Here is a 20,803-nt window from a genome sequence, read left to right as displayed (position 1 = left end):
GATCAGAAGACTTCACAGCAGTGGTAGAACACTACTTTCTTACTATCAGAAGATACAAATTGCAAGGCTGGACCCTGCCAAACAGCATTCACACTACATTCAACCTAGGCTAGCAAAGCAGACCACTAGCTTGGATTTGGCTGTTCTCTGCTGCCAAATTGTACAAAATCCAGGTAAAGAATTCTCCCTATAAGAAGCCTCCCTAGCAGACAGAAAATATTTTGCCGAAATCAAGCAAATAGATGACAAAGTTTCATTCTTCGTCAGTATCCCACAAACCTTGTCCCAAAGAGGGAAGTGTGCTGAAGAAAGATAGCCTTGAACATATAGTATCATTCTCTTCTAATCCAGTCACACCAGTCTTGCACAAGTCATTCCTGATCCTATGATTTATTAACCCATGTTAGCCTACTCTACATGAATCTTCAGGACGTCAGGGGTTGGGGTGGTTTTTTGCCTTTTTTAAAATTTTTTTCCTTTCATTTTTTTCCCCCTCCTTCCTCTTCTATTGACTGTTCTATTTCTGTTGTCTCAAACAATCTTCACGTTTTCACTTTGGGGTCTAGCTACCACTCTGTGACGACAGACTCCTCTCCTTATGGGCCTTCTCTGAGACAGTTTTGCTGCCATATCCATAAACAGACACAAACAGAAAAAAAACCCAAATAAATGTACACGCTCCCACCGAAACCCAACAAAAGGTAAGCAATTAGGATATTGGAGGACACCCTGCTCTTGTCAGTCCCTCAAATCCTTCCACTCTATATCCACATGTTACTTCCTGGCTTACATCTTCTGTGCACCAGGCAGCTCCTGGCTGTGATAGAACTCAGGTAAAAATCACATAAACCATTGACAGTTAGTTTAATTCAATCTTAATTAGCACAAAGTGACTACTAACTTTTGGGAAATTAGTCCTTTAATTCAACAGGCTATGTTTTCTAAATTTTTACATAATGCACTCTGCAAGTGGTTATTTCTGAATCTGGAATAAGACTCCTGGGGCTTCACTTTGAATAGGGCACCGGTGAAAGTACCTGCAATACTCTGCTCTAATTCTGTGTCTGTTACTCCACCAAGAAGCAGCTTAATACAATACTCGTTCAATTACTCTTTTAATTTCAAAATATGAAAGGGAAACAACTTACCTTACTCCCCTGATGGAAGCAGCACTGAAGTTCCATTCATGGATACCCTTCTGTAACATGTAGAAGAAAATAAATAAATAAAACATTCCTTTTTATAAATGAAGTGCCAGGGAGGCCTATCTTCTAGACTGAAACTCAAGAGATAGAAAGATAAACACTTGCATTACAACAGCCTATTACCTTTTAACAGTGATTCTTCAGGATATTTTTTTCCCCACCCAAAACCAAAGCAACAGAAGTTCTAGATAGAAGTTTTTTGTTTGTTTCTTCACTGTTTACTCTGCGAACACAATATACTATTTCTGAAAGCATGCAAAACAGCAGATCAGAAGGGCTGCTAGTATAGCCTGGTCTGGGTGCTGAACCTGGGGCCACGTGCAACCCTCTGTAAAGTGGGGGGAAAAATTCCACCTCAGAGTAAAAAAAGCCTGCCCTGCATGCTCAGTGCCCTAGCGTGTGGGAAGACCAGGTGGAGAGAGCTATAAGCAAGAAGTCTGATACTGGACAGCAAAGTGGGAAATAAGCAGGATATAAGCAGGAGGAATTGCTCAGGGAAGGAATAAATCTGAAAGCCAAGTGTCCAAAGAAAGAAAAAGACTTCTAGTTCCCTAGGAATCCAGAAGAGAGCTTTAAGAATGTAGCAAAACCCCTAAGAGCTGCTGGACTAATAAACAAGGCTGGAAGAAAGAAGCCACCCTATGAAAACACAAAGGGCCAGGTCTCACTCTATTTTCAGATTTTTTCAATTTACATCTGTCACATTCAGCAGAACTGAGTTCTCTTTTGTAGAAAGTCATACTGCTCTATGTTTATGTTCTAATAAAACTGTACTGTAGGAAACAGAAGCCTTTTGTATCTTCTAATGAAAACATTCTCCTTTCAGGAAAAGGTAGAACTGCACCACCTCATAGTCCTGGCAACCTTGGGATCCCACCATAATACACAACATGCTTGAAGAATTTCTGCTTTCTAGAGCTGAATTTCATTTGGCATTTTAGTGATCTGAGCAATTACAAGGCACAGGGGCATTTCTTGCTGAGAGGTAATATATAGCATAAGGACAGTGTGTCAAACAAACATAATCAAATGTATTCCAAAAGATGACGTGAAGGTGTGTAGCTTATAGAACATTTCATGAACAGTGAGATACAGAGAAGTCGGAACAGATACACTGCCAAGATAGTTGCACAATGTTCAGGAAATGATAGTGGAAATTATTCTCCCAGCTATAACAGCTTTCTATAAGGCTTCCTACATCAATTTTCTCCTCCTCCGTAATTCTTTCCCTCCTGCTCAAATCACATTAAAGGTTGTGAGGCTAATATAAAATGCGTAATAAAACGTACCAAAAATACAAGCCAACATCTTTCATGAAGCACAAGCTTCACACTACTGTAATTGTGAAGCACAAAGCAGTAACTCCAGTATCTCTTCAATGTTAAATGCAGGGGAAGGGTTTCTCCAGTGGGGTGCAGGGACAGGAGAACAGCTTGATATTAAGAAAAGGTGGGACTGCATCTTGAACTGGAGGTATTAACTGAAGCTAGTATGAAGTGTTTGTGAAACTACTATTCAAGTTGCCTGGTTCTCTTGCATGAAGAAAGATCACCAACTCAGTCCCTCCGCTAGTAAGGAGGGTGTATCTGCACTGTCTTACTCCTTCCTCCACATACAAATCCTGACACTTTCCAATCTTCCATGCTTGGAAACTCTCTTCAGAGCGTAGGTATTGGTACTTGTCCAATTCCCACTATTGGGAGTAATCTAAAATCCAAATAACTTAAAATATATGTCCTGACAGGCACAAATGCTTCTTATGCTTCTTGAGCATCAAGTATTATGGGTTTTACCTGTCCTTTACATGCAACTTATCTCCCAGATTCATACATCTTTTACTTAACACATGAAGTTAATGAAACACATGAAAGCAATGAAATAATACAAAAGTTATGTCCCTTGTGATTTTGCCAAGTTTTGAATACGCTGGCGTAAATATATCAGGCATGCTATCCAAATTCAGCATCTGTTCTTTAGTTAGGCAAAAAACCACCAACCACCCCAAAAAACCCCTCATCAAAATGCATTCAGAAGCCAACACAAAACAGACAGGCTGTTCTTTTTCAAACAGCACTGCTGCATTCCTCTAACCCCATGCGGAAAGGGCTGCTAAAATTTGGCAACTGCAAGGCAAAAGTCATGTGCATTCTACAAAATATAATGCTGTCTGATTTTTATAGGTGTTTGTTTATATTAAAACTTGATATTAAGGGCATCAGTGTTAAGATATGCTGCTAAAGAAGCCATGGAAAGGGAAGAAGCCACATTATTTATCCTGGTATTGTCTGTCATTTGCCTATTTATTACAAAATTGCTGGCTGTAGGTTCCACTGAGTTCCAGTTCAGGTTTGAAATGGAAATTCAGTTTCTTTGTGCATGAAAGAAGCTCATACATTTTGTAATTCACAAATCCGATTCTTAGAGCACTAGTTGAATTTTGGAAAATAAGTACAACCATTAATTTATGAGCCAAAATGAACAGAAATCTGAAGCGTGAGCTGGTAAAGCTCCGACAGACCTATGGTAGGTAGATTGAAATTGGATAGTTGAAGAAGGTTCCAAACACAACTGTCTAACCTGCCCTTGCAGTAGGACAGGCAGTCTTTGCTTGTTAATCAGCCCCTAAAATGTCTGTTTTCAGCCTAGTAAGGACCAAAGTAAGAGTCTTCCTCTCTGCAGTGGGCTGACAGATAATGCATCAATTTCCTGCACATAATCTCTTACCAAATGCAAGTATTATACCGGTTATATTCAACTGAAAAGGAAGCCGGTGTCTCCAAATTTTTCTAGTTCCTTTTCTCCCTGTAAGGTTTCTGATGCATTCTAAGGACACTGACAAACTTGCAACAACAGACTAATTGTACAGCTGAAGGGTAAATACGAAATTGCCCACCGCATTCTTTTGATGGGTATTACAGCTCACAGGGCAAAGGTGCCTGTACTGAGTACCAGTCAGATCCCAGGCTACTGAATGTGGTCACCACAGTAAGGATTCTGGCCAGAGCAAAAGTACTAGAGAGTGCATTTACAACTGACCTTGTTTAATGCTATTAACACTAGGGTGGCAAAAATAGGCAAACACTAATCTGCAGAAAATACAGAGATACATTACAGAAATCAGGAAGGAGAGGGGAAAAAAAAGAAAAGAAAAAAAAAGGTATAACATACTATAAAGAAACTTTAAAAGTGAAATAACAGAATTACTACAACTGAAAATACTACAAAGCAAAGGTTACAAACTGTGAAGCCGAAACACCTATCTACTGAACACCAAACAGGTACAGGCTAATCAAAGTCCTTCTCCCAGTCACAGAATGACTGGGCAGTCAAGTGACATAGCTATGAAAAAGGCATTGCTGAAAGTACCAAGCAAGTAGCTAAAAGATACATGAACGCACCATGAAATACCATTTTTGGAATATGAGTGAACATGAAAAGGTTAACTCAAGCTGGAACATCAGAAGTCATTGCAAAGAGACACCATGTGTGGCCAGTACACCAAGCCTCCTTGTTTTCCTTTAAAAAACCCAAACAAACAAAAAACCCCCACCCCAAATCCCCCAAAACAATAAACCAAAACCAAACAAAACAAATAAAACCACCAAAACCACTAAAAGATATTAGGATTCTCCTTAAAAATACTCTAAGGTAAACAGAGAGAGAAAGAAAGTTTTAATATAAACACTGTGTTAGCAAAAGAACAAATGTGTATGGAATGGCAACGAACAAATTCCAACTGAAAGCTAGAACACAAAGGAATGCTCTTCTCCTTCACCAGCAGTATTCCACTCTAGGCTCTTCTAGAGGTGCAGAAGCATTCTCAAACTACTTTCCAGCACAATCAGTCATCTATGAAACCTACATTAGTATTCAGATGGAGCTTGACCACTTTATGCAAAACATTATATTGCAAGAGTGTCTGCAACAGAGGTGAACAGGGTTCAATAGTCCAGAAAATTCTTTCTAGTCCTATGTTCCTTCTTATGCTATACATAAGCCACTTAACAGAATGGAAAGTATTGTTTGGAGGTGAACTACATATTCACAAAAGAAGGAAAGCCTACAAAATCCAAAGAAATACACATGTACAAGTAGTTTTTAAATATATTAAATTCTGAATACAGAAATACTTTCAGAACGGATATTTTCCCATACCAAGGTTTACTCTATAGTACTAACAAACCATTATTTAACGTGTGGTAAAAATTGTTTTGTCCAAGAACTGCATACATTCATATTTTATATTACTCTCAGAGGCTGAGCCTACTTGGAAAAACAACATTCAGAATAAACCACAAATAAAGAGAAAATCATTGGTCTAGGCAAACATTTCAGTTTGTGCTCTGACTATGCTATTTCAGCCACTGTCCATGAACATTTTCTCATGAACTCACAACAAAAATTCTAAACAGTACAGCCTCACATATTCTGCATGCAAAAGCGTTTCTCCTTTAACAGACTACAAGCTCAAAAGCTGAAGGATGGATAACCTGAAAAACATCCCTTCACTGTCCTATCCTGCAGACAAACAAAATGCAGACATGGAAGAATGAATAGCGCTACTTAAAAACTGCACCATCTCCAGTGCTGTGCCTCCATCTGACTCAGCCTCCATTCAGTCTTCATATACCCCCTCCACATTCCCATGCTCCCATCCTTCTCCGAGGTTCCTCTCTGTCTTCATTCTTACCAACATTTTATTTCCTAAGCATCCCAGAATGCAATAACCACTCTAGGTTTTCCTCTCCCCTTGCATCTCCATATTTTCTAAGCTGCTTTCCAAATACATCTGGCTATCTCACACCTTGACATACGGACTTCCCAGCTTTTTCAATTTCTAGACCTTCTGAGCATCTATCTATCCTTCTGCCAGATACTTCTTTAGCTTTTGATTGTTTCCGCTCTCTTTTAAGACACCAGCCTCTATCGCTTTCATATTAAAGGAGTATTTACCACAGCTGACAAGCAATACTGCAAGTAGAGGAACAAGATCGTTCTGTTTGTATAAGTAATTTTATGCTACATTATTTATGTGATGGCAGTATATTGTAAATTACTTAGGAAACCTTAAGCAACAGACTTCTTGTACATTATACAGTGGTTTAAAACAACCTTAAAGATAATGCATTTAAAAAAATGGAGATAAAAGATCCGTTGAACAACAGAACAAACAAAGAAAAAATTAAGAATGCCATATTTTTTTTTAAAAAAAAAAAGGTATGGCAACGTATGTCCACAGTATCTTCCTGTGTGTTACGACACCCTTCTCCTTTGCAGAATCCATTATTAAATGCAACCGTTTACATGTTATGTGCCTTACCTACCATGCATACTTTTAAATTGTGAAAAAAGTTACAACTACAGACATCATGATATACCTTGTCATCGGGCAGCACATGCCAGATAGATACAGTCTTCTCTTCAGCTTCGCTGTTGATGGAGAGATATGAGGGCTGATAGATTTTTGTTGGTTCTAATATCAAAACCTTGTAGAAAAAACAATTTTTAAGAGTTAGTACAAAATATGCAGAACTGCAAAAAGTATTAAAATCTGTTAAAACTATTTCTGTAGTCATACCATAGCAGGAAAAATAGGGAAAACAGAATGAAAATAAAATTTTAGGTACTGGGCTAGTTTAGTATGGCTGACAGCAACTTAAGATTAAAAAAAAAAAAAAAAAGGCCAATTTTAATTTCGTTTCTTATATAAAGCTATTATGAGTTAATTGGTAGCACATATCACAATCACCCACATGATTTCTCTGACAACTATCAGATTCTGAAATTTTTCTGTCACAATGCCATTCAAGAATGTCCATCTCCCCTGTGGAAAGGATTCATGATATACCTTTATCATCTTTTGGTAGGAGTGCATTTGGGTAAAATCAGAAAAACACATCAACCTAGAGCTAGACTGAACTGCTTTTGATTTAGAGCACTGTGAACTTTAGCCACCAGATCAGATCATTTTTCTCAAAAGCAACAAGCAGCACTGCAAGAGGTTGACACCTAAAGATTATATAAGATTTCCCGTAACAAGTGAAACAAAAAATAGAACCATCATGTAAAAGAGATGGGATGCTATGCAGCAAGACTTGGTCTAACCACTTAGTAAAAGAAGCCAGACACTCTGCCACTTCAATAATGTTCTGGCAGAATTACCTCCAGATCTTTAAAGCTTCCAGCATGCTTTAAAGGAAAAAGTCGACAAATTTTGGGTATTTGAAGTGTGGTCTCTCATTAGAACTATCTATTTTAGATTTCCAGTGGTTAAAATCTGATGTCTAAACCACCAAATCTATATTGCCTGTGTTGAAGGTATTCTCATTATTCAGAATGTTAAGTATTGTTATTAATTCAAGAAAAAGCTACTCTCTTCCACTGCAGCAGGCATAGGAAGACTTTTAGCCCTCAGTGTTTAGCTGAAAGACATTTATAAAATAGGACTAAGTTAAAAATAATTAACAAACTGATAATCTCCTTCCCTTCTTCTGCCCCTCCCTCTCCCATAAAAGCTCAAATCATATATAATCTTCAAAATATCCAAGATACAGAACTTCTCATTTGAAAATTTTTTGAGTTCAAAGAATTGGTTTAGGAAATGACAACTGCCTGGGGCAACTTGGTTGTTAAAGAAAATGTATTTTGAATGAAGAAATTTAAAGTGCTGAAGCTGCTAAATGGCAGAACCAAGTCTCATCCCTGGTATAGGCCTAATCCAAGGCTGGTTTAAAACATAGTGAAGTTAATCAGTAGGAGAATAGAAAAACAACAGATGATCAATTTGTATACACAGTTGCTCTCAGAAACCCAGGTGTTTTTACAAAAATTAGTATATGTGAATAGAAATTGCTTGTTCAAAGACTTGTTCAAAGTCCTTGTTAAAGGACTGTGTGAGTTAAAGCAGGCAGAAAGAAGATCATGATGCAAGGAGGACCTTGAAACCAAGGCAGAGACTGGAACCAAATAGATGAATCAACTGGGACAGGGTCAGGTGATGGATTCGCAGAACTGACAAGACTAAAGCGAACTTCTAAAAACTTTAGACATTGACTAATGATTTGGTAAGTGTATATAAGCTGTTCTGTATCCCTTTGTTCTCAGCCACTCACTGATGTGGTGGCCCAACTCTGAGTTGTGATTAAAGCAAGCCCAGTGGTACCCAGGTCTGCGTGAATTTTTCCTTTAACATTGGTCTACGTCTATTTTTAAAAAAACCCAAACATATAGATCTAAGCAGGAAGTCTTGGAAAAAGCTAAGGCTTAGAGTTAAATCTAAGCTATGTCACCTCCCACAGAGTCAAGGAGCTCACAGATACACTGGAAGAAGCACAAAGCCAAATTTTGAGAAGTACCTAGGCATTTAACCCTGTAAATGATGACCAGTGGGATTCAAATGTATCGTTTGGCATCTCCAGGCAGTTAAAATTTCTAAAACCTGGGTTAAAACCATTTCATAAATTGGAGTTTAGCCCACAGCAAGTTACCCACATGCTGTGTCATTTCTTCCTCTGAAGGCCAAAAAGAGGATGATGAGACCGATGCTACTAAGTAACTGACAGCTAAGCTAGTACGGATGGACAGCAAAGTTTTCAAGTTCAAGCTCTGAGAACAATTCACAATAAGTAAATCTGCAAAAACCTTCTTTTAGAATAAATTATTTGCAAGAATCTGGGAGAAGCGAGGGAAAATAAGGTTACTAGGTTTCATTTTGGTAACTTGTTGAATAGTGTGATTTTCTCTCTAAATAGGCACAAATAGAACTTATGTATCTGTCTGCAACACCAGAATAGTTTCCTGTACAACACAATCAAATTATGTGGTCACTGGGTTTATGCTTTGGCTCATGCTATTGCCATGATCAGTTTTGGTTTGTCTCTTAATATTAATAAAAATCCAAACCATTTGATTCAGTTTTATATGTCAGAGCCTATTTTGTCTCTAATTGCATCACTTCATCATCAAAAATCTAAAAAGAACAGAGCCCTTGCCTTTTACAAAAACCAAAGGATTCAAAATATTTTTTGCTTCCCTGCAAAACTTTATGCTCATTCTCACTGGAGAAGGAGAACCAGACTCCCTAGAGTCTCATGTTGCTTCCACTTTACTGCCTCAAGCTGTTGCTGTTCAAGACTGGAATCTTCCTTATGGTTTATCATCCCATCTACAGGCAGAAACCAAAAGAACTGTACAAAATAATCATTATGCACTTCCGAGTATCTAGGAGGCAACAGAACCACTATTTAAAACAAAAAGCTGTATTTGCTACTGGTTAGCTAAAAGGAATACCCAAGACGTTATTTCCCATACATATATCGTTAGTACGTACAGGGAATAAAGATCTTTTCACAGTATACTTTCAGGGCATTGTGCAACACCCAATAAAAACTTTTAGCAAAATGTTTGTGGAAGAAATCAGAAAAGTGTGTATAGATATATATACACATGTTTATAGTGCAATGTTGTTGAAATACGCAGTCTAGTTCCTGGAACAATAGATTTCTGACTGCTTGGGCTGGTTTTTAACCTTTAACACAGCACAGCAGTAGGTTATGCAAAGCCTGCTGAGCTAGAAAGAGACTGAAATTAAGTATCTTTGCTTCAAAACATAATATAGTTAATGTAGTATCACCTGGAATACACTGCAAAGGTTTGCATCGGTAGCAAACACTAAATAGCAGAGTTCTGTCTTGACTTTTTACCTCATTACTTTCTTATGGAACACACTGTGAAACCCCATTGATTTTAATTAATTCCACATGGCTACAATCTAATATGCAGGCCAAATACATTCCTTCTGGACAAGCAATTTATTACCTGGCAATCTAGAAGCAAGCAGTGTTTTGTGTTTATTTCTTTCATGTCATAATTTATTTTTTTAAAAAAACAGCAGAAAAACAATAAAACCAGCACTTACTGGAAATCGAACTACAGACACATCTGTCTTTGTGGCTTCAACAAGGAAGTCCATCCAGAAGTCCACAAGTTCCTGTTTGGCTGTGTGTTGTTCTGGAGTTAGTTTCTTAAAATGCTGATATATCAAAATAGTCTCTACAATAGACTTCAGGTACCTGTGATAATCCAAGCATACACGGTAAATTTAATATAATTTGTAAATAATATTGTCTCTACCTTTAATCACAACTGAAGCACCCACCATGGCAACACCAAGGCAGCTGGTAAGATTTTGGTTCTCTAGGATTGCTTTTAATCTAGCAATTTCCCATTTAGCACTGGAAATATATCTGCTATATTAGTAACCTGAAATACAAATGAGTTCCAGGATACTCCTCCCTGCATATATTCCTGATCCCATATACTGTTTACTATCCTAAACCACAAAAGCTTCATGAAATAGTGAAACCCTCTACCTATGGACCAAACTGAGCCCATGTGAAACTTATTTTAGTAGTGACCAACATCAGATAAAAACTCAGGTGATAAAGTCCTCTAGTTTATCTTTCTACACTGTTCTGCCTTCTGCATTGTACCTCCATTGGCAGCTGTTTAACACTGATTTCTAAAACACAATATTTCTGGAAATTATTATCCTATAAAGATGGCAACAGCTACGCTAAAGCAGCCTTTTGGCATTGCTGGGGAAGGGTAACAGCAGTGCTGAATGTCTCCCCTAAATGCAGCTCATCCCTCTCTGCTGTTCTGCTTTCTGTGGTTGATTTATGGGGCTCCTCATAGCACTGCCTTCTTTTGGCATTTCTGAAGAAAAGTTGTAAACATAATCTTATGCAATTTTTATTAATACTACAGCAATATACACATGCTTAAAGAGGATTTATCACAGCTACCGCCTCATCGCAATTAGGCTATTCGTGGAAACTGTTTCCAGGTATGACAAGAAGGTATAATGTAAACTCAGAGGCCTTTTGGAAACCGATCCATAGCTGTGCATTTTCCAATCATCCTTAGGCTATGGGGATGTCTAGCTTAAGGCACCGTACATACTCCCCTTTGCACTAAGTGGGCTCTGCTGAACAGCAGGCAACAGACTGGGGGGGAATTGCTCACAGGAGAAATCCTTCCTGAAGCACAAATGAGTGTGCTGCATTTTCAGAGTTTAATCCACAGGCTTAAACGCCAAAGGCACTGGTACATAAAATCCTGACGACCAGGCATTCAAACTCCAGAAAATTCTACCAGGAGACTTCCAGAGAATGCTATCCAGCTTCTCAGTAAAATACGCACATATAGTAAATCTGGGAAACCTTGCACATAAATACACTGTAAACAGCATTTATAAAATATGTGGCCAGAAAATTCTTAATTTTAAGTTTCCCATATTATATCAATATAGAAACTTAGCATTTCCATATTTTAGCATACATAGATATATTCCCCTCTGATCAGCTTTTGGAGGCACCTTCTAGCCTTTATAAAGACAAAAATACATTGGCTGTGACAGACACACTCTTTCAATTGGCAGTGACGACTTTTTTAGTCAGAAAGGAGTCTTGCTTCTCACCAGCTAAAAGGATTCCAGCCCTCGATGAGTAGGTGACTGATCCTTACTTGCTGTCTATATCCAAAGCAGAACAGGTTCCAAGAGCCTGCTGTCAGCACACATCTCTTGCCCTTTGCCTAACAGATGTTGAGTCTATAACCCTAGATTTATAACCTTTCTGTTAACTGGATGTTAATCTGCATTCATCTCAGTCACAACGAGATGCAATTTGCACCATATAGTTCATTTGTGTTCAAGATCCTAAAACAGCTGGATGTGCCACAACCATCACAGTATTCCAAGGTATATGCGTGCCTTTCTAGCCAAGCTGTCTGCATTCCCCCAAACTTCCAGGCAGTTATGACTAAACCCACAAGCCACCAGAACTTCTCTTCAGCAAGGTAACCACTGAAGTGTGGTGCCTACAAGCAACTCCTCCTTTCCCCCTTGCCCTCAGAAGGGTCTGGAGCCAATGATGAATCTGTCCTTCTCAGACATCAAATTAAAGACCCATAAAAAATCTATTCCTGAATAAGAGCAAAAGGGGAAGAGAGTCCCTTGTCTGTGTAAAGTACAGTGAAACAGTAAACAGACATCAAAACCTATTAAAATCCCAAAACCAATCTCCTGTCAGCTAAATACAAGGTTGAATGTGAAAGCTGAAGGGGTCCAACATCTTAACACATAGCAATGTACATGATCTCATTTATCACCTTACCATGCTGGTGCTTTTAGCTTAAACAGCTTTTCTGAAGCCTGGATCACTCTTATATGGTCATTAGCCAACATACTGGCCCCCAAGAAAGATCCCACTTCCCAATAGCTCTGCAGTTTCTCCAAGCTCCCCTTTTTACCAAGCAGGCTGCTGATCTTTACTCCTGTAGTAAAAAGAATAATAGGTCACAGGAATGTATTAATGCAGTTTTAAAATCACTGTTTCCCTGATCTGAAATATATTAATTGCTTAAATTACTGTAGCCTCTCCATTTCAATGAAATAAGATGAAAAACATACTTACCAGTTAATGTTATATGCTTCCAAACACCCTATGTGGTAGCAGGTGACTTTTTTTTTTCCCTCCCCCTCTTCCTAAAGGCCTCTCAAGAAAGGAACTTTAAGACATCACTGTCAGGACAAGGCCACAGTCAGATTACCTATGTTCGTGCATGGACCTCATCTGTAAAGGTAAATTGGGGCCTTAGGCTACACAACATAGCTGTAAAAACTTAACAGATGCTGAATAAGGCACCTATTATGTTTTTTGCTGCTTTGTTTTTTCGACTTACAAGCCCCAAGCCCCAAACTTACCTTTATAGACAAGGTCCCATGCAGAAGGAACAGATGATCCACTGGGCTTCTTCCAGCAATGATGTTCTTTTAATTGCCGCAAGTCCTACCCCAATGAAAGACATCTATTAATATTCAAAAGTCCCTCAGCAACTCAAAGACTATGGAGACCCTCAGGTTTTATTTTGACTTGCTAAATTTTCTGAGAACTACAAGTTTCCCTGTGGCCTTCAGGATGAATTTCAGTTCATATTAGCTGCTAAATATTTATAGCTAACACGAGAGATGCTACACCATCCCCCACAAATAAAACCACTTGCAGGTTACAAGACAAACCTCTTCACCACCATAGTCCTTTATTCACTTTTCCCACACCTCCACTACGACAGTTTCCCTCCCACATCACCTTTCGTCGTCCTTGATATTAAGGCTTAGTGTTCACAAGACATTTCAATGCAACTGTTGATCTTTATTTTTTCCTTAACTTCCTTAAGTAGCTAGCAGACCAAACTTCATACTGGAAGCAGCAATAGATCTTAAGAAAATGGGTATCATTACATTAGCTGCATTTCAGTCTACAAAATTCACCTTGTTTTCTCATGTTGTTCAGATTTTTGTGTCATCAACATCACATAATAAATGTTTTTAAAATGTGAAATGGTATTCAAGTGGTCTATAGCCCATTTCACATCTATATTTCACACTTCGTGCTCTCTCGCTAACAAGAAATTGTCATGCTTGAGTAACACCCAGAACAAAATAATACTTAAATCATCTAAAAACATTACTAGTTCTCGGGAAATAATTTTGTTTAGTTATTCCTGAAGAGAAAAAAACACAGTAGATTTTAGAAAATATCTCAGATCTACTTGAGCCACGACGCAATATACATCACCAACATCAACTCCACAACATACAGCAGTGACCATGTATATGAGCTCTGCAAGGCTTTAAGGCAGGGTGCCATATACAAGCACATTGTCAAGAGACCACTTGAGGATGTACACCTACACTTGGCGGTGTAGGATAGGAAGGGGGAATTTGTGTTAAATGTGCTCAACTTCAGTTGGGTTCTAGAAATCAAAACCTACATGCTACCTATACACCATGGTAAATCACAGTAAATGGAAAAAATGTATCTTCCCCAGGATCCTGGAGTAACGCTGCTCAACAATATCCTTAAAGGCTGAAGGGCTCTGCTAAAACGTTTGCATGCACATGACAGCAGCATAGAAGAGCAGATAGACACCCACTAACTTCCACAGGCTTTGAATGTGACCTCATCACAGGGGAAGTAAGGAACTGGTGTCACAGGGATACATTAATCATTTCAGACAGGTCTGCCTCTGCTGGGAGGAAGGGGAAAGGGAGCAAGTGAGCTGTGTGGAGGGCCCCTGCTGAGCACCGAGCAATGGCACTCACAGTTGCAGTGACTGCTGACAAACTATCACAAGTTATTTGTCACAGCCAGCGGCAACACTGCTCTCTGGTTCACACGTTTGCATACTCCGCCATGCTTCATTGCACCTGCAGGAACCCAGCCATACCAGCGCTCCAGTGCTCCAGGCGTGAGAACAGAGCCAAAGCAAGGTACAAACCGAGTGTGTGGGTTTGATGAAAAGTACAGCTCACATAGGGAGGGACTGGGATTACAGTGTGGCGGGTCAAAGTGTTTGTTAGCAGGGTAAGGCTGGTGACAGCAAGGATTTTGAGTCCCAGGTCATGGAATAAGGGAGAGCTACAGGAAGGTGGCAGAAGAAAAGATGCACATGTAGCAGTAATGATATCGAAGGATACCAAGTTTGGGAATCATTACTGTTATGTAACCTGGATGAACGGGAAATTTTACCCAAGTATTTGATGAAGCAGATCCTATTACCCTAAAGAAGACAACATCACCCTCTTATCAAATTCTTCTGAGAAAAATGAGATACTTGGCACTGAAACTCACTCTAGTTTGCTGACCTTCCTCTGCAAATTTACTTATCCCTGAAAGGCAAGTTTGAAAAATGCAGTTGCAGTGTGGAGATATTAGCAGCAGGTTCAAAAGACTGTAACTCTAGTTTATAGAGGTGGGGGTTTGTTTTGCTTTCAATGGATTTTGGTTTTTTGGGGGGGTGGGAGAACAAAAACAACCTTTCTATGCAGCTATGCAAAGTGAACACCTTCATGAATTTCACTCTGAGTTTTTAGTCCCTTCATATATTTCCCTTCTCTAGTTTATTTTGATTTCACCATCAACCAAAACCACATGAAGTTTTCTTCAGAGTATGAGAAAATCCAAGCAAAGCCAAGACATTAACTCCTTCCATGATAAACTTGGCATTCACAAGCAGAGAAAAAAAAAGTAGCAACTGAATTCCAGTATATTTTCTCAAAAATATTTTGCTTTAAAAATAAATGAGCCAAAATAGAGGAACCGTTAATGCCAGAAAAGCCATTGTTTTTATAACGCCAACAATATCCCTACAATTTGCAAAGAAAATAAGATACAGTAAGTAGATATTACCAGTTAAATACTACTGTGAAGGCTTTATAAATAAACTGCTTTCCCTCCTCAAATATTGACAGAACAATTTGTACTACAGGATCCTTTGTGTGCCAAAGCTGCACAGCCTGCGGAGATTATTAATGCCAATGCAAAGCACTGCATTTCAGTTTTCGTCTCAAAGTTCTGCAAGTTTGTACAGTTAAGAAAGCAATACTATTCATAAAATAGAAGGAGGATTTTCATTAATGCTTCACATGATCATTTAGTTGTGAGCTATTATCTGACAAATAGAGGTAGCAATTTCTAGAAGGCCAATTTTCTGATCTGATGCAGAATGATAAAAATTCTCTTGGATACTGAACTTAGTTTTACTGGAGTTATTACATTGTTACCAACACAATCAGAACACAATTACAGCCTCATGACTCTTTGAAGTGCTGTTAGGGACCATATCCTTCCTTAGCCTTTCCCAACCTATCAATATAATTTCCATATAACCTGGACTGAGACTGGCTCTCACCTCTCTCCTCATCTCCCATCAGAAGACAAACTTCCTCTAATTTCTATGTGCTACAGATAATGCTGTGGGTGGACACCAAACTGAAAGCACTGGCAGGTAAATCTAACTACTACTAACAAATGGTCTTGTACATGCACACCTAAACAAGAGGTGACATTTCCCACACAACCTCTGCAGTTTTGCTTACTTTTTGTTTAAAACATTGTTAGCCCAAGACAAAGAAAATACTAAATTATCCTTAGAATCCAGCACAACTCAAACCAGCTGACAAACCTCATTGTACAAAGACAAAGGTAAAGTCTCGCACCTGTGAAAACATAATCCAGGAGTGCAGCCCAGGCTGGGATCTACCTGGCTGGGGAACAGCTCTGTGGAAAGGGACCTGGGGGTCCTGGTGGACAAGCTCGATATGAGTGCATAGCAAGCTGCTGTGGCAGGAGAGCAAGCCAACAGGATGCTGGGTTGCATCAACAAGGGCATCACCAGCAGAAATAAAGAAGTCGTTATCCCACTCTACTTAGCACTTGTCAGACCACACCTGGAATACTGTGTTCACTTTTGGTCCCCACTATACAAAAAGAGATGTGGACAGGCTGGAGAGGGTGCAGAAGAAGATCACAAAGATCACGAAAGGACTGGGAAGCCGGCCATATGAGGAAAGGCTGAAAGAACTGGGTTTGTTCAGCCTTGAGAAATGAAGGCTTAAGGGAGACCTTAAGGCACAAGACTTCAAATTCCAGTGCAAGAGATGAAAGTATTTATCTGACCCAAAAAAACAAGATCTCAAGCACTCACAGAAGTGCAAACACAGCAGTCGGGGCAACTCTATGCAGCCTATCGCATCCAAACCAGTACCTTCATTCACACCAGAAAATTTCAGTTTCACTTCTATTATCTACCTGAAAGTATCCATCTCACTCTCATTTTCACACTCAAAAAACTTCTCTATCTAGAAATCTACTTCCAGGCATACAGTGCACACCTAACATCTGAACTACAACAGTGACTGACTGCAGATATGTTCTGTGAAGAACATTGTTTCCATCCCACTGGACAACCTCCTCAGGAGACAGAAGGACAAAAAAGACTTTACAGTAAGTCAAGAATTATATGAATTCATGGAGAAGAATGCCAGTTGCAAAGGATATGTTACCACATATTACAACGTTCAGTGCTTTCTCCCATACCTTCCAAAGTATTACTGACTAGTCTTGACTTTGCACTCTCCTCAAATCCACCAAAATCCCAAACAAATTGGACACCTTAATAATTCTTTCTTAAACAAGACATGTTTTTTTTACATCGAGGGTGGTGAGAAATTGGACCAGGTTGCCCTGGGAAACTGTGAATGTCCCATCACTGGAAGTGCTCAAGGTCAGGCTGAGTAACCTGATCTCGTGAAAGATGTCCCAGCCCACAGCAGGGCTGTTGGACTAGATGTTCTTTAAAAGGTCCTTCCCAATGTAAAACACTCTGATTCTATGATTCTATGAATACAGACATTCAGGAAACCTCAACGAAAACATCACAAAAGAAACATACTTCTCTCAGCCCACCCCAAGCTCAAGTCAAGCACATTTTCCTCACTCTTAGGACGGACTTTTTGTCCATATTCCATACAGTTTTACAGGGGGTTTTGTTTGGTTAGTTGTTTTAAGGAATGCCAACTGGAACTGGATTCCCCCTTCAGGTGCTCTTGTTTCACACAAATTATGCCATTGCAAAGAAGGGCTGTCAGTTTTCATTAAGCTCTGGTAACCAGTTAAGACCCTGAAACTGGAAGCAGGTCTTCATCACAGTGCTCACCTGCAGCCAGGTAGGATCCGTGGCGGTGCAGGAGACCCACTTAAACATTCACATGCTCACTATCAAAGCATTCACGTACAACCACCAGATTTTCCCCCTAATATAGTGGGTGGTGTCATACTTTCACTAGAATGTGATTTCATCGTGAATTTGCAAGCTATAATTACCAACTTTCCGTAGCTCAAAAGAAGTATCAAAGCAATGTCCAGCTGCCAGGAGGAGTACTGCATAATTAATTCCTGACTGTAACGTTGGCTCTGACTCAAATGCCTTCTTGAACCTAGAAAAAAACAAACATACAAGTTTACTTTCTAAATAATTCAATCTAATAGGGACATAATTACACTTTTAGGTTACTTTAAGTGCTTATCTTCTGTTTACACAGCAAGAATCCATGGAAGCAAAAATATTTTACTGTTTTCCACACATGCTCTGTGGTTATTTTTAGGAGTCCGCTATTTATACATCCTCCTCCTGTTTCCTTTCCCCTTACACAACAAGCACAGACCCTACTCATCCATCCCAGTGAAGTATCTTACTAGATTTCCAGTTTTCTTTGAGATTAAAGAAAAACAAGTAATACAATCAGCTTGTAAGAGGCCTGTTTCACAGTTATATTTATTAATAACCTCATGAATTTACTCTTAGATATGTGAATTTTCACTGACTTGAAACCTTAGATTCTGTTGTGGATCTGCTACAGCAACACACAAACATACCAAAATGCCTAAGCACACAAGCAAGTGATACAAAAACATACTTCACATTTAGCCACTATTTCGGCTACTCCAAATTTTATTCTTTACTGGGTGTCTCACTGACATTGTCCTTATGAGTCTATTCACATAAAAAAGGACTATACCAGATTTTATTCTCAAGAGGAAATGAGTGAGCAAGAGGAATGGCAGTGATATTCACCCAGCCTATATCTTGTCTTAAAAGTCATCGAATGATGCTCACACAAACACAGCTATCCTCACACTAGCAATTCAAGTTGAGGTGACAACAGAGACAGCAGATCTACAGTGCTTTAAACTTGTTCTACAGGACAAGAATGTTTGGTTGCAGATATATATATGTACACAGACACACCTCCCTCTGTAAGGAGGGGGCAACCAAGACTATCGTGTGTGATTTAAGGAGCACAAATGATTCAGTCAACGCAACTCTGCCACAGTAAGAGCAATGGAGCTTAAGTTACTTTTAAAAAAGAATGAGAAAAATTCAAATAAATGGGTAATATAAAAAAAATATTAATCAGGTTGTGACATTAATATATAAAGAAGGAAAGATAAATAATCTATGCCAACCCTAAGAATTTGGCTTCTAAACCATGCTTTGACATGTAACAAAAACTAAGGCATTTTGATCCCACCGAGCCAAAAATATGGGCTGGTTTTAATTTATTTCTTTGTTGTTTTTCCTGCTGTAATGATTCAGGACTGTGCATCCTTTAACATAAGCTCTGCTTTCCAAAACTGCAAGACAATCTCCTCTTCAATCTGCTACATATATATTCTTTCCATACTGGGTGGAGCCGCCCACCTCCAAAGAATCTGATCATTAGACAAGAGTCTAGTCCTCTAAAAAAAAGCATAATGAGCAAAGAAAACTCAACTAATTCTAAAAAAATGTTTGCTCATTTAAAAAAAAGACAACAAAAAACCTCACACAACAACAACAAACCCCATAAAAACCCACCAGCCAAACAGGATGACACTATCATTGATTCTAAGCACACATAGCTAGAACAGACCGGTTGGCTGAAATAATCTGTTTGGAGATAGAGCGATGTTGGGAACTGGACTCACTTTTTTGCCCTAGAGATCTTTCATGCTGTAATTCTCATGCAATAGCAGGAAAAGGAGAGGGGAAAGATTGACAGAAGAGGAAAAAACCTTGACTATAAGTATTTTTGTTCCAATAGAAGAGACTCTGTACTTTGGCTTTTTTGTTTTGCCCCAAAATGCCTAATTTCTGGCATGACTATCAAAATTTCTCTAGTTCTTGGACAAATATTCACACAGCAGAAATTCATTTTTCTAGCCATCTTTACGTGCTACTCACACCACGAAATACAGGTATCTTGGACCTCTGTAGTCCTATTTACCTCTCCTAAATCATTACAACCAAAACCATGATTTTATATTCGGTGCAGTCCTGTGATGACATTCTTAACCCTGCCTTACATACATATAGCCTGGAGAGTAAAAATCTACAAACCCTGTAATAATTAATTTTGAACAAACAAAAATATTCACAGTTTCTTAAACAATTCAAAGGTCACATCTGTTGACTAAACTGATTTACATTCAACTGGTGCGAATGCTGTACATCGTCATGCCCCAAATATCACTGCAGGAACCCATGCAGTATTGCAGAAAGACCGTAAGGTTTAAAAGTCTGCCTATAAAGTAGAGCTGGCTTAGCTGATGCAATTATAAATGCCATTAAGAAATTGAAAGCTGACACTTGGGAAAACGTTGCAGTGCAGACACTGAATTAGGGAGGTAGCAGTGAGAAGTTTTGAATAAAGACTTGATAGCTTTGGTAAGTGTGATTTATACTGTCAGTATGCAACAAGAAACTGACAGTTAATTAATCTTTCATCTTTTCTCTCATATTTATTTGAAAGATGTCTTTTATTCTGCTTTTCAATTATCAGGAAAGCACACTGCCTACCTTTTTCTTTTTTTTTCCTTTCTCTTTTTTTTTTTTTTTAAATAAACTGAAGTACCTTGACGTCACTTGTTGCAAAACACTATGACAGAGACATCATTCCTGCACACGTCTTGCCCTGTTGTGGCCTGCTGCAGAACTAGAGGAGGTCTACTCCTTCCCAAGAGCCTTCCACTGAGTTATGAGTTAACCCTTCAGCCACATCAAGCCTGCTCTATGATTTACACCAGAATTCAAATCAACATCCAGCATGAAGTACAAACCAAAAGCAACTAGCCCACTTGGTACAGCTTCTGGCCAAACTCCAGCTTGACTCAACAGAGATCACCTTCTTCGACAGCAGCCGGCGCATGGAG

At 38.9% G+C, this 20,803-nt stretch overlaps 1 protein-coding gene across 1 annotated transcript in view; it reads right to left on the bottom strand.

Moving 5' to 3' along the window:
- The window catches only part of MAP3K5 (mitogen-activated protein kinase kinase kinase 5), a 109,354-nt gene that overhangs the window by 35,060 nt on the left and 53,491 nt on the right, over positions 1 to 20,803 (bottom strand). Inside the window, exons 8-12 of the mRNA XM_055713600.1 lie at positions 17,936 to 18,048; positions 12,383 to 12,542; positions 10,123 to 10,276; positions 6,584 to 6,691; positions 1,149 to 1,198 (exon numbers count right to left, since the gene is read on the bottom strand). Of these exons, the coding sequence (XP_055569575.1) occupies positions 1,149 to 1,198; positions 6,584 to 6,691; positions 10,123 to 10,276; positions 12,383 to 12,542; positions 17,936 to 18,048 (585 nt within the window). The remainder of the gene's footprint in view (positions 1 to 1,148; positions 1,199 to 6,583; positions 6,692 to 10,122; positions 10,277 to 12,382; positions 12,543 to 17,935; positions 18,049 to 20,803) is intronic.

This window comes from Falco cherrug, chromosome 6, assembly GCF_023634085.1.
Source record: "Falco cherrug isolate bFalChe1 chromosome 6, bFalChe1.pri, whole genome shotgun sequence".
NCBI lineage: Eukaryota > Metazoa > Chordata > Aves > Falconiformes > Falconidae > Falco > Falco cherrug.
Note: the sequence above shows the minus strand (reverse complement) of the source record. Positions and strands in the feature narration are given on the sequence as shown.